The sequence below is a fragment of the Plutella xylostella genome, chromosome 10 (genome assembly GCF_932276165.1).
Source record: "Plutella xylostella chromosome 10, ilPluXylo3.1, whole genome shotgun sequence".
NCBI classification, from domain to species: domain Eukaryota; kingdom Metazoa; phylum Arthropoda; class Insecta; order Lepidoptera; family Plutellidae; genus Plutella; species Plutella xylostella.
Window position 1 is genome coordinate 5,541,122 of NC_063990.1, and position 14,056 is coordinate 5,555,177.

A 14,056-nucleotide genomic window follows, 5' to 3' on the forward strand; every position below is an offset into this window, starting at 1 on the left:
AATTTCAGATTTTATTATTGTGATACATCATAATGAGAATGAAATCAGATACTTGGAAGGATAGAAGAATTGGTAAATTAGAAAGAGAAAGAAGAGCAGATAAGTCAATAGGCATGAATTATTTTATTAGGGGTTAGAATACGGTTCAAAGTTTGATTTAATACCCTCAAAGGTGATGTGTCTAAATTAAATTACTATGTTAATACTGTTTCTAATCGTCAGGTTATTTTACCTATTATGAAGAATCAAATGTCAACATTTATTTTGACTAGGTACCTACCTAAATAAATACCTGCTTATTTTTTACAGTTACTCATGAAGTTATCAAGAACAAGTGCTTGACTATACCTAGACATATCTAATGATATACGAAATCGGTTTCGGCGATTCGAATGGCAATACTATATAGAATACCTAATTATGTTTCAAGCGTCGATAAGATTGCGCGGCTCTGATAATACAATCATTCCTAAGGAATAATTAAAACAATCGGAATGGTAAGATAATCTGCGGTGCGATAAGGGCTGGTTGAGGCGGCGATCGGCAGTTGAGAGTGAAGCGCCGCGCCGCGCCGGTGACATGTGCCAGTGACTGCCATGGTGCTGTGTCCGCCCTTCCGGTGGGCCTCCAAGGGAGGGTTCAACCTCTCCACCGTCCAACAAAAGCAAAATAAACATCGTGACACTATAATCGTAAGTACCTAACATATCAATATGTAAGTAGGTAGATTGTTAGTACACTCATTTCATTTGTTTTGTTTACTTTATTAAATTCAGCAAAGAGAAAATTTTCAAAGAAATCTGTTATCGTGAAGGAAGTGAGTGCTGGCTTATGTTGTATCGTGAGTGTCGCGGCACATAAATGATTTCTACTCGTAGTTACTACTGTTTATGTTCAAATCGCGAAGTCTAGCAAATTTAAAACGCGCTAGCTATAATACTTGTAGGTAGGTAATCTTTTAGAAATCTCTACCTCGTGCGTTCGGTATTTTTTTGATAAATTAAAAATAAATCACTGCAAAGGCATAAGATAAAATCTAAATTGCTCAAACTTACTGATAGGAATTATTTTTCAATTGATATCTTATGTTTTGTAGAATTTATTAACGATACATACCTACCTATTTAGTATCAAAGAGGTAGGTAGGTACATAGGTTCATTCTTGTATGATTTGTATGAGTATGGGTAGGTATGTATGTAGTTATGGCTTCCTATGGTAGATAAACTAGGAATTTTATATGTAAACCTTACCCTGGATATGAGTGTCTACGTGGTACATGTCACCAATGCAGCATTTTATTAGAGTAGCAGAACGAAAACTCTTATTAGACATTGTTTCCATTACCCTTACTTAACAGAAAATATCCGAAGATCCACCACCGGCAGCAAATGGCGATGCCAACGGAATACCGCCTCAGAACACCAAAAGCCTCTCCGTGGACCAGGGGCCCTCGCCGAAGAAACTCAGCGACCTGAGCATACAGAGCGCCAAGTCACACTACAGCAAAGAGTCCGATCTAGTGTCTAGTGATGGTCGCGAGAGCACCACGGATGGTCCGAAGACAGTGTCGGATATAGTGGACAGGCCCTCCCAGTCGGAGCCACGTATGGAACGCAAGCGAGGAGTCATCGCGGCACCGACGCCCACTGATACTGACACTGTACGGTCTACCTCTGATCTGCAGTACGCCAAATATGAAAAGGACAATGAGTAAGTTGGACTTTGTTTGAATATTTTTATCAGGCAACGTACATCCTGTATGCAATCAATAGTAAGAAATAGATGCGAACACACATGTCTTTTTAAGTACCTATAGGGTAAACATAGCCTTAATGCTTAGGTAATCCTCAACTTTCAGGCCCAAGGATTGCAGTTCTCACTGTCGTACTCATCCAGCTACAGGGTAGCCCCTAGCTATCACATCACTTTCCCAATTCCCAATAAGTAGTTACTTACCTATTTCCTTTCAAAACACAAAACGCCTCACCCCAACTATTCCTCCACAGCTCAAAAGAGCTAATCAAGCGTGCCATAATGGCGAACGACTTCCTCAAGAACTTGATGGACGAGGACCGTCTGGCGGCCGTGGTGGAGGCCATGAAGCCGCAGGAGTACTCCGCGGGCAGCCTCATCGTGCGAGAGGGGGAGAGCGGCAGCCACCTGTACGTGTCCGCCTACGGACAGTTCGAGGTGCTGAAAGGCGGTCAAGTGGTCAAGACTTTCGGGCTTGGAGAAGCTTTCGGAGAACTGGCGATTCTGTATAAGGCGAAGAGATTTGCGTCCATTATTTGTGAGTTCAGGATTTATTCTTTTATTACTTTTTCTTCAGGAGATAGGCACTTAGGCGTTTTACAGTTTGCAATATGTCATCATCATCATCACGACCCATTACGTCCTCACTGCTGGGGCACGGGTCTCCTTCCAAAGGGTTTAGGCAATATGTGTCAGTATGTATCGTAGGTATATCAGGTATATGGTATATGGTGTTTCGTAACATTATACACCGATTATATCCAAGGGCAATCCAACCCTTCTTACCGCATGTGTTTATAGGCGTGAGTATGAGATACGTACCCATAGTTTTATTCACATAACTAATAGGCCTTCGTCAATTTCCTTTAGATAATTTACTTCCATACCTTTTACTTTTCTTTATTATCTAATAAGTCATGCTACTCACTTATAGTCTTCAAGAAACAATAAAACAATGTTGTTTACAAGATAATGCATGTGAATCATGTTACTAAGTACCTATTTAGTTTTTCTCTATTTATCCTTATTTGTAATTATTACCCACACACCCATCTTCCTAAATAAATCTAAATAATTCCACAAAAACAGGTATAACAGAGGCTAAAGTATGGACGCTGGAAAGGCGAGTATTCCAGAAGATTATGGTCCGCAGTGGCCGTCAGGAACAAGAGGACAACCTTCGTTTCCTGTCCTCAGTGCCGCTCCTACAAGGAATCAATCCTATAGAGCTGGTCAAGATGTCTGGCTTCCTCAAACGTGTAAGTTTATACCTACTTAGTTAGTGACTTCTTCTTCTTAGCGTATCAGTGACACACACGATAGAGCGGTTTAGGGTTTCTCACCGTAGTACTCTGAAAAAATAAGCAAATCAGAATAGCGTTATAGTCGCTGACTGGCCAGGGTGATCCGGACGTACACAAAGTACAGTTGACATGTCGGTCAGCGAGACTCCTCTCGTGCACCCTTTTTAATAAAAGTGCTGCCTAAATATTTACCTATAAGGGGATTTCCTGAGCAAATTCAACGTAAATCAATTGTTTTCAATTTGGATTACTCACTCCACAGTGAGATAAGATTATGAAAGTTATGCCTATATTTATTTAAGAATCGCAGTTATCTTTGTTCCATTTTCAATTTATTAATACTTTAGTTAAAGGTTAAAGATAATAGTTACACGCACTTACATTGATAGACATATAAGTGCATCATCTAATTTCAGTTGTGATCTTATTGGCAAGCTACGAGTATAATCCCTTATCATTCTTCATACGATAAACGAATACATGTAAAACATATTCCATTAGGTATATACATACATTACTGAAGTTATCCATCAACCATAATAATCAAACTCTCTCCTTAAAATTCACGTCCTTACCATCCCCAAAAACCGTAGGAATTCTTCTCGGCGGGCACCGAAGTGGTCCGTCAAGGCGACCGGGGCGACAAGTTCTACATCATCCGCGGCGGCGTGGTGGTCGTGACGAAGCGCGACGGAGAGGGGGCGGAGCGGCAGGTGGGGGTGCTGCGCCGGGGGAACTACTTCGGAGAGCAGGCGCTGCTGCATGAGGATAGGCGGCTGGCCACCGTTACCGCGCAGCCGCCTGGTGTGGAATGTCTGACGCTGGAACGCGGGTGGGTAGTTTTATGGATTGTTGTGATGAGGATTTTTTTTTGAGTGTGATCTAAGTTAATTTATGCCCTAAAAATCGATTAAAGAATCAAAATCGGTTCTGATATTATTAAATTTTATTTTATTTCTTAAATTGGTACGATTTGTATATCTAGTAAAGTTTTTATGAAAAACATTTTCAAGTTTGCCTCCCATTTCTAAATTTTAATAAAAAGTTGCTAATGATAAGATATAGAATACTACTTTGTAACATTCTCTAGTCATGTAGGGCATTGTAGGGGCCTACTGTATATCTTATTGACAACGTAAATTTCCCGGAAATCTCTCGCAACGGTTTCACAGAGAAGACATGTCTGCCTACTTACTGCTGCACCTATAATGAGTATAATGACTTCTAGCTAATCACTTCACTTGATTTTATTATTGATTCTCGTCATTCCAATGGGTATTGTTTCAGAGCTAAACTCATAAAACAACGACAATCTCGCATACATGGACTTAATTCTGTTATACCTACCTACATAGTTGTGCACAAGAAAAACCATAAAGACATTAACTGGCTTGCTCACTAGATCTAAAGTAGATTTGTTCCACAGGCCGTTCACTGAATTACTCGGAAACTTAAATGAATTGAAGAATATCCGACACGCCGTGCCGAGGCCGTCACAACAAAAGAAAACGTCTAAAGTCAAAACTGGTAATAACTTACATTTTAACTAAAACTACTTTTACTTAAATAACATAGTTAATGAGAGCATAATAATATACCTATAGACAGACATCACGAACTGGCAAACGTAGCGTTGGACGCCCTCTTGCCACTATTCAGACAACCTAAAACTAGCCAGAAAGGGTTGAATGAGGAAGATCGAGGGGATCGTGTTTAAATCCAGCATAGGACGTTTGTTGGACTCTGATGCACTTACTACTACCAACATTATTTCCCGATTAGTTACAAACATGTTACATTCCAGAATTCGAGTACATATCCCTGCAAGACCTGGAGATCGTGGGCACTATGGGCGTCGGCGGCTTCGGCCGAGTGGAGCTGGTCCAGTATTCCAAGGACAAGTCCTTGACCTTCGCGCTCAAGTGCCTCAAGAAGATAGAAATGGTGCAGCAACAGCAGCAAGTGCATGCCTACAATGAGAAGAACATATTGTTCTCCTGCCAGAATGAGTTTATATGCAGGTGAGAAGTTGATTTTTGAAAGGGCTAAATTTTCAGGACTTTCGTGTACGAGGTATTCATTTTAATTATAGGCTAGTGTACCAAGACGTAAAACTTTAGTAAAAGCGAAACTAAGTGCCAATTTCTTCATAGTCGGTTATCTAACCGACAGGGATTGATTTATACGTAAATTAAAGGTCGTCTCCATATAAAAATCATGACAGATGTGTCAAAATTCAACCACTACTCCCTGGTTATGCTCTAACCAACTATGGAGAAATTGGCACTAAAGTAGGTTACCCTATAAGTAGGTAGTTAGTGAAAACCGATAGTTCGTTGATTGGGTAAATTTATTTGTGTTCCTCCTATCGTCGGTTACTCGCTATTTTACGCTCGAAGGGCTGTGCGATTATCCACGAATCTGTAATTGAATGTAGCTGCTATATCTCTCTTTTAGAAAGGAACATGGAACACATAGATTAACCATGTTCCAATTTCGGCCTATTAGCTCTCAGCTCTCGGTAAAGTAATCGGATATGATTAAAGTCAATTAAGAAACAAGTGGTCCTATCAGTGGCGGATTAAGAGCATCGGAGGCCCTAAGCACAAAGCCTGTGTAGGCCCCTAATTTAGAACAATTTGTTCCTTGACAAAGAGTGACAAAACAGTTCAATAGCTAAAACGTCCTATAACTTTTCTATAAAAAAGGATGTAAAACATTTAAAAAAAAATTGCTTGCCTTAAAGGCCTACGACACGCGCAAGTATCACCACCGTTACAACTGCGCAGGTACGCCGAGCTATCACACGGCACATTTAAGTACGCGCATAAGCCTTATTTTTGTCAAAATCGTCGGCGAGGAAACTGGAATCAATGTTTCCCAATGAGGAACTATTTCTTCTACTGGTATATTTTCAATGTTTGCAAACAACTAGAATTTTTTCACTAGAAAAAAGTCTAGTTTCCTGCTATTGCCAAAAATCAAACCGTACACGATCGAAATGGACAAAAAAGTTGCTGTAAAATTGAAAAAATCATTCACATGTTAAACTACTCCAGGATTTAGAGAATACTCTAATGAATGGCAAAATTATTAAAATTTCAAACATGTTGGCGCGGTATACAGTTTTACCACCCATTCGCACAGTATTCCATGTACAGTACAAGCCGGCCCGCGCAGGCAAAACTGTGGTAATACTTACGCGTGTGGTAGGCCCTTTACCAACCACACGCACGGTATTCCGTGTTTAAGCCGGCCTGCCCCCCTACTCTTGAAAGGCAATGTATTGCGGCTGTCTTGCGTACTCAACATTAAAAAAATCATAACTTCTCTTCAAAATCGATTTTACAAAAATTAAAAATACGTACCTAAATGTTCATCTAGATAAGGCCTTTTCATAAGGCCTTTTGTAGAACCTAGCAGTAAGAACCAAATACTTAGAACGTAGAATTTATTTTAGATTTTGTCTGAAAAAGCCATTTTTGGCCTTTTTGCAAGTTAACTTGTAAATTGTAGGCATTATTTATTATTGTTTCTAGGTTCTCCAAATAGGCATTACCTAGCTGATCATATTAGTATTTTTACTTTTTGGAGAAACGCCTCTGATGAGAAGTTATGATTTTTTAAATGTTGGGAACGCAAGACAGACGCAATACCATTGCCTTTCAAGAGTGGCACCACTGCGCAGGCAAAACTGTGGTGATACTTACGCGTGTGGTAGGCCCTTTACCAACAATACGCACAGTATTCCGTGTTTAAGCCGGCCTGCGCAGGCAAAACTGTGGTGATAGGTACTTACGCGTGTGGTAGGCCCTTTACCAACCACACGCACGGTATTCCGTGTTTAAGCCGGCCTGCGCAGGCAAAACTGTGGTGATACTTACGCGTGTGGTAGGCCCTTTAATCAGAGCAAACTCATTACATCGGACATATTGTGGATGAATAAAATTTAGGTATAAAATGAAACAGCAGCAGAGGATGGGGGCCCCTGGAGGCCCGGGGCCCCAAGCACGTGCTTGTCGTGCTTATAGGTTAATCCGCCACTGGGTCCTATCGAGCATCACAGAACTTTGCTTCGAGTCTAGATATAAATTAGAGATCCGATCGACTAATTGAGATGGAGATTCCTAATCAGATTAAGTTTTGTATTATGTACCCGACTACAGCGAAGCAAAAAGGAGTGTTGCCTATTCTGTAGTAGGCCGAAATGATGATTTCTCATCGGTTCAACGTGTGTTCTAGGACATTTGAAAATACGCGATAAATATTTGCTCACCATAGACACTTTGTTTGTCTTTCATTTGTTTACTGCCTTTGGGGAGTAATTTAAAAGTCGTAGTTAAGAAACGTTGTTTACAGTCACCCCTTTCGGCTTACTGAACCACTTTTACAACACCCTCTACATGTATATTTCTGTTCTCAACAGACTGTACCGAACGTTCAAAGACAACAAGTACCTCTACTTCCTGATGGAGCCGGTCCTAGGGGGCGATGTGTGGACCATCCTGCAGAAGCACCGGTTCTTCCCCGAGAACACCGCGCGGTTCATGGCCGCCTGCGTCATCGAGGCCTTCCAGTATCTGCACTCCAAGGATATAGTGTACAGGGACCTTAAGCCGGAGAACTTGATGCTTGATGAGCGCGGGTATATTAAACTTGTAAGTGGTCTTTATGGCGTGAAGTTGCTTTCGTAATGCTTTCAGATTTTGAAGAACATATTGTGATCAAATATTTTTGGCACGGGGTGAAATGGAATAATGTTAGTGGTTGGAAACTTGCAGTAAACTTGCTTTTATTTTGTAGGTGGACTTTGGGTTTGCTAAGCAGCTGACTCCAAACACGAAAACATGGACTTTTGCTGGGACACCTGAGTATGTGGCTCCTGAAATCGTGTTAAATAAGGTAAACTATTCGACAAACAGATGCTTTCCTAATTTGAGAAGCAATAGCATATAACAACTAATGTTTCATGAATATTTATACCGTATTTTTTTACATACTCTTCCCATCAATCCAGGGACACGACCGCGCAGTGGACTGCTGGGCTCTAGGAGTGTTCATCCACGAGATCCTAGTAGGCAAGCCGCCCTTCCGCGGCCCTGGCGGAGACCACATGAAGACCTACACGCTCATCTTGCGAGGCATAGACGCAGTCTCCTTCCACCCTCGCGTCACCAAGTCTGCGCAACTGCTTATAAGGAAGTTGTGCCGAGCGGTGCCGGCGGAACGACTGGGATATTTGAAGAACGGCATGGCTGATGTCAAAAATCATAAGTGAGTTTTGAAAGATTTTGAAATATACTTTTAGTTATGAAGTTAGTTTAAAAAAACTTAAATTTATGTCGGATATGTATTTATAGAAACAGTCATAGAAGTAAGGGTGATTATGCTTTCATAAATAATTTTAGGTTTTTACAACGCTAAATTGAAGTCGTTTTTATTTTGTTGCTTTAGGATCGGCTCAGCCACATATATCTAGCGTAGCTAACGTTAATACTTAATCGTTCCTTACCCTTTTCATATTGTTTTGCTTGGCAACGCTTCATGCGTAACATTTTGTATATTTAAGTTTTTTATATAGAAGAAAAAACTTTTGTCGGATCACTTATAATCAAAAGCGGTCTACAGCTTATTAATGATGGCGTACCTACCGATATAGGTACATATATGTATTTTTAACAATTAATTCCAAACGTATATAACTCCATACGCAAACGCAAAGGTAGCAGTTATCTACCCCATCATAGAAGTTTAGGACTCTCATTTATTTCAAATTAGTTTTCACCCACTTTCTATATTCCCTTATACCATATGTACCTACCGTATTTTATAAATCGTTATTTCTGTGTGTCAAGGTCACATAAGAAATTGGTAGGAAAGGTCTATTTATAGATGGTAAACTGTGCTAGCCAGTATGCTAATGTAGAAATGCAGCTCGAATCACCATTTCAAACGATAACAAAATATACCACATATAGGTACGGTATACACAGTTTAAAATAAACATTAGGTACTTATAAATTAACATGGATAACTCAGAATAGAACAAAAAAAACCGCGCATATTGAAATAGTTTGTTAGACAGTGGAATTTCGCCGATTTTTAAGCATCCGGTTTTAAATAACTCTCAAATCTAAACATTGCTCATCGGAAACAAACCGTCTACTTAAATTCATACATTACATACTTACGCCTTATAGTTACTCCTATGAATAATAGGCAGTTTGTGTTATATGTTTGCTGTAAGTTCACATTTTTCTCTCAGTCGGTACACTCGGTACACTAATGTTCGTCATCGCTAATCCATATCTCACACACAACCTTTCAAATACTACAGAAAATTCGCCTAGAATTTCCTCAAATTCGTGGTTTATTGTCGCAGATGGCTGCTCGGCTTCGACTGGGAGGGGCTCCGGGAGCGCCGGCTCAAGGCGCCGCTGGTGCAGCCCGTGGCCAGCAAGACTGACCTCTCCAACTTCGAGAAATACTCCAAGGACAAGCTCCCGCCCGACGAGGTGTCAGGGTGGGACGTAGACTTCTAGTATCAGTTTTAACGGACACTTACAATGTTTTTTGTTCGAGTTAAGGTTGGTTAGTGGTCGAACTCTGGTTAGATTCGAAGTAAAACATGTTGCAAGGAGCTGAGTATTTAGATTTTTCTATTTGTATACAATGATAAATAATAATCTAAGTAGTGTTACCATTAGGTTTTTCTATTACGTACATAATACATCTAAGTAGTGTTACCATAGAATAGATAATGTGCAGATTGAGCAAGCGTAGGTATAAGAATAATCTGCTAAGACGCCAAATAAAACATCTAAAATATTTTCTGCTATTTTTAATTTAAAAATACACGCCCTATATTCAGGTCAATTTATTATGAACAGCTGAAAGTGTTATTGATAGTGGGAGGCGAGAGTATGCGCATATTGGAAAGTGTTGATGTTTATAATTTATAACCAGCCCAGGTTAACTGCTCTCGCAGGTATTGAGCTGTATAGTTAAAGATGATATTTTTTTTTAGAAATAAGTATTTATTTTTGTTATCACACTAACAAGAAGTTTTGATAAAGCCATATTTAATAGCAACATCCTGTATAAATATTATAAAAAGACATCTAATACCGTTCCGATTGGTTGGTTGCACTAGGTTCCACCCATTGTCAACACTACAATGATTTCCATGCCCATTAGATCTTGTCAGTGACGCATATTGATGCATTTCATAGAACGAATTTCCATTTTATGTGGAGAAAACATGTTTGATGGGAAAGGAGGGCACGAGCGGCGCCGACTGCGGGCCCATCGCCGACCGACATTACTACTACGAAAGTGTACTAGAAAAACAACCAGTTCTAATGTACTAAATTGGAGTGCAGTACACAGTTCGTCGGCTAAGAGCTAACTAGCTATTACACTCGTGATTTATGTGTTCCAAACAATGTCAAAGTTGTTGTGCCTAACGCCGAGCTCATAGAGTTGCAAGTTGTGCGAGATCAATGGTTAGTCTAGACGCGAATGTGCCCATCACTAGTTGGTGCAGTTACAGTGACGATGCTTCGCAGTAGCGTTACTTCAAGCACACATTTACACGTCTCGCCTGCAGTTCCGTTTAGAGTAACTGGTTTAGATTCGTAACTATGTTCTCTGTGATGGTGTGTGCTGTGGCGCTGCTGGGTGCCTGCAGACTGGCTGGAGCGGCAGTCGCCGGCAGTGCACCCGTGGCGACGCGCGCCCCGCAGGCTCTGCACCACCAGCCACTCGCGACAGGAAATGTTATGAGCCGGCGAGTGAACCGCAACCAACTTTATGGACCAAATAAAAATACGTGTGACTGAGTGATAAAGTGAGGAAGTTATTGTGCAATTATTCAGAGTTTCTGGTGAGTCACAGTTATATTTTTTTAACTAATAACGTAAAATATTTTCTTTATCATCTTGGTATGCTATAGTTTATTACTCAGTACTTTATTTCAAATAATAATAATGTACTTACGTCTATGCTATTGAGTTCATCCATTATTATTTATTAAAGTATCCATAAGCCTTAGCAGAAAATACCTACGTACTAATTAATATTTTCACGCATTCTTAACCAACCGTTCGATGTTTGCGATGTTTGTTATCTTCGCTACTAATAAAAATAAACGTCAATTAAACTTGGTTTGGCCAATCAAGAGCTGTATTTATAATAAGTTAATAACACTGGTAAGTGGGTATTTAGCTTTTTGTACAGTTTTCAGACATTTATCCTTCGCATGTTTTTCAATTTATGAATGCTGTCTTGGCAATGCGCGATATATTTATCTAGTACCTAGGTATATTTTGCTGTAATTTACATAATATTATTTAAAAGGTTAGGTAGTTTCATTATAAACGGTTAGAACATTGCCTCAAAATTGTTTGGCTTGGCGGCTTGGCATCACCAATTTTGTTTGTTGTTTAATTACCTACACGTTGGGTAAGCCTAGCTTACAATATTTCATTAGGACTCAATGTTTAAAAACACCTATACTTACTCAGTGTGCGTTTACAAACACAAGCAAGCATGTTAATATAAATAAGTAACAATGATAATTAGAAAACAATAGATTAGGTACCTACATATGCCTACCCAATGCAACGGTACATATCCCTGTAAATTACATTAACATTCCAACTTTTCAACTAACTGAGTTGAATGTTAAACAGTTACTTACCAACATTAGCTCGCTATCAAGTTAAGTTTGATCACCAGCTACCACGTTCCTGCACCTAACAAGATAATTAGTTAAACACACCTATCCCTTCATTACAGTGGAAAGTGAAAATCAAGAGAGAAACCGTGCCCACTTAACCTACCGAGGAAAGTTGTTTTATAAATTGCTCGAATATGCATTGCAGTGAAATTGCAGTAGCGTGAAAACTTGTGTTGTTTGTGTTCGAGGTACCAGGCGCTCATAGATGCGGGGGGCATGGTGATGGTGACCGGGGCGTGAGGGTCGCGGGGCATGGAGGCGGTGTGCGGGCGGGGGGACGCGCCCTGTGAGGTGGCCGCCCTGGCCGCGGCGCTGCATGCCCTGCACCTGTACTGCGCCGCCCTCGCCGCTGCTCTCATCATCTGCTGCGCGCCGAAACCGCCTGCTTGGTAACTTTGTTTTTATATTGCATATGTTCTTTGAGTGATTTTCCATGTGAAACAGAATATTGCACTCAAACTTACAAGAACGAAGTCTTGAGTTCTATTGTTCACCCTCAATATGCTCAGGGTCATCCGCAATACATATCGTTCAAGGCGACTCACCAATAAAGAGGATAAAGCCAGAATTTATTCCAGTATTGGGCACTATATTTTTTCTAAAGCCTGCCAAGTTCTAGTTAACTACTTCTAACTTATAGAAATGATACGATAAGTCCATATACTTATAGCATTGTCAAAATGAGGTTCGTCTTCTTTTACTGCCCACTGCTACAGTTGTTAAATAACTTTTAACGTTCACTTGTGGCAGGTACGGGCGGGTGTCATGGCGTGGCCAAAACGCGCGTGGCGTGGCGAGCCTGGCGCTGCTGGCGGTGTGGGCGCTGGGCGCAGCTGCAGCGGTACTCCGGACCAGCGCGAGGGTGTCCCTAGCCGCGGCTCTACTGGCCCCGGCTGGCGGGCTGGCGGCCGCCGCACTGCACGTGGCGCTGTGGTCCCGCCGCGCCGCCGCGCCCCTGCTGTACCTCGCGCTCTACCACCTGCTCGCAGCCGCCGCCGCCGCCGCCCGGCTCTACCAACACCTACACGCGGGCCTCGACGTCCAGGCCATCGACCTGCACATACAAGCGCTGTCCTTCATCTTCGCTAGCATTGTTGCCATCGTCGACTGCATTTGTTTTTACGATGAGGTAAGTTTTTATGTCATTATTTTATGTAACCTCATAACAGCTGCTTTGTTTCCACCAGCTTATTCGGCCGGCCAGTGTCGCTAACTGGAACAATGGCATGACGTGGAAATCTATAATGAAAGTCTTACGAGTTATTGTGAATTAATATGGAGATGGTGGGCATAGTTATTTAAATATGTGGCGTGTAGGCACGCTTGCAAGTTGTCTAATTAGCGGAGGCGGCGGCGCGCGACTCTCGGTGCGCTCGCTCGCGGGACGTTTCCTCTGTGACCTAATAAACACCCCAGATTGTCATTGCGAATGTAATCTGCATAGTTATGTCCTGTGCGAGCCTATAAAGAGTCGCGGAACGATTGAGCGCGGGGTGTTTAGTAAACAAGGCGACGTCGGCCTCGTCACGGCTGTGCGGCCGACGCATGCTGTTAGTTACAGAGACAATGTCAATAAGCCTGCTTCCCTATGTAGATAGGTATTGTGTTGTGTTAACAGTAATAACATATTTTTTAAACAGGGATGTGAGCGTATATAGGAAGTTCCTAGGCTAGTTTTTTTTATCAAAAGAACTAACTATCTAACTACTTTCGGAACAAGAATGCATCCGCAGCGAAAACGTTAACTGAAAGTAAGAAAAGGTAAAGGATAACATCTCTCGAAAGTAGGGGAGACCGGGGACAAAAGTAACAGTTTGTAGATTCTGTCTTATTTCTGGTTATTAATAACATTTACGATAAAATAAATATAGTCACATAAAACTTTCGTATATAGTCTACAAATATCCATTATTACTTTACTTAATACATCTCGAATTTTAGCATTTCTGAAGCTTCAAAAAAAAAAGGGAAATCGTTACTTTCGACCCCATGGTCAGGACGAAAGTAACAAGGCATGGGTCGAAAGTAACAACCCATAAATTCTGACCAATGTTATAAATACGATTTAAAAGAATGAACAAAAAAAACAATCAAATTATTTAGTTAAGAAAACTTCTTAAAAAACTATCGAAACAAAAAAAAACTTATGACTTATTGACAAAACTAAAAAAACTTATTAATATAAACTGTAAATGAGATCCATCATTTAAACTGACTTACTGATAAGAAGTTGTTTTATTTGTGCCATAATATACAATA

General features: G+C 40.8%; 2 protein-coding genes across 2 annotated transcripts in view; both read left to right on the top strand.

Moving 5' to 3' along the window:
* Positions 1–507: 507 nt before the first annotated feature.
* On the top strand, positions 508–9,637 carry LOC105381995 (cGMP-dependent protein kinase, isozyme 1-like). Its single transcript, XM_011551809.3, has 11 exons — positions 508–692; positions 1,359–1,711; positions 2,008–2,291; positions 2,843–3,012; positions 3,651–3,889; positions 4,484–4,584; positions 4,862–5,078; positions 7,484–7,715; positions 7,861–7,959; positions 8,075–8,331; positions 9,440–9,637. Exons 1-11 carry the CDS (start codon positions 597–599, stop codon positions 9,597–9,599), a joined length of 2,208 nt encoding a protein of 735 aa, XP_011550111.2. The 5' UTR covers positions 508–596; the 3' UTR covers positions 9,600–9,637.
* Positions 9,638–10,727: 1,090 nt separating this feature from the next.
* Positions 10,728–14,056, top strand: part of LOC105397553 (ATP-binding cassette sub-family C member 9) — a 28,284-nt gene continuing 24,955 nt past the window's right edge. The window contains exons 1-3 of the mRNA XM_048623748.1: positions 10,728–10,942; positions 11,993–12,186; positions 12,548–12,926. Coding sequence (XP_048479705.1) covers positions 12,050–12,186; positions 12,548–12,926 — 516 coding nt within the window. The 5' untranslated portion in view covers positions 10,728–10,942; positions 11,993–12,049. The remainder of the gene's footprint in view (positions 10,943–11,992; positions 12,187–12,547; positions 12,927–14,056) is intronic.

Coding starts and splice junctions, on each gene's coding strand:
- LOC105381995 (XM_011551809.3), top strand. CDS start 597: ATGGTGCTGTGTCCGCCCTTCCGGTGGGCCTCCAAGGGAGGGTTCAAC. Junction 693..1,358: donor AACATCGTGACACTATAATC/GTAAGTACCTAA, acceptor CTTACTTAACAG/AAAATATCCGAAGATCCACC. Junction 3,890..4,483: donor TGTCTGACGCTGGAACGCGG/GTGGGTAGTTTT, acceptor TTTGTTCCACAG/GCCGTTCACTGAATTACTCG.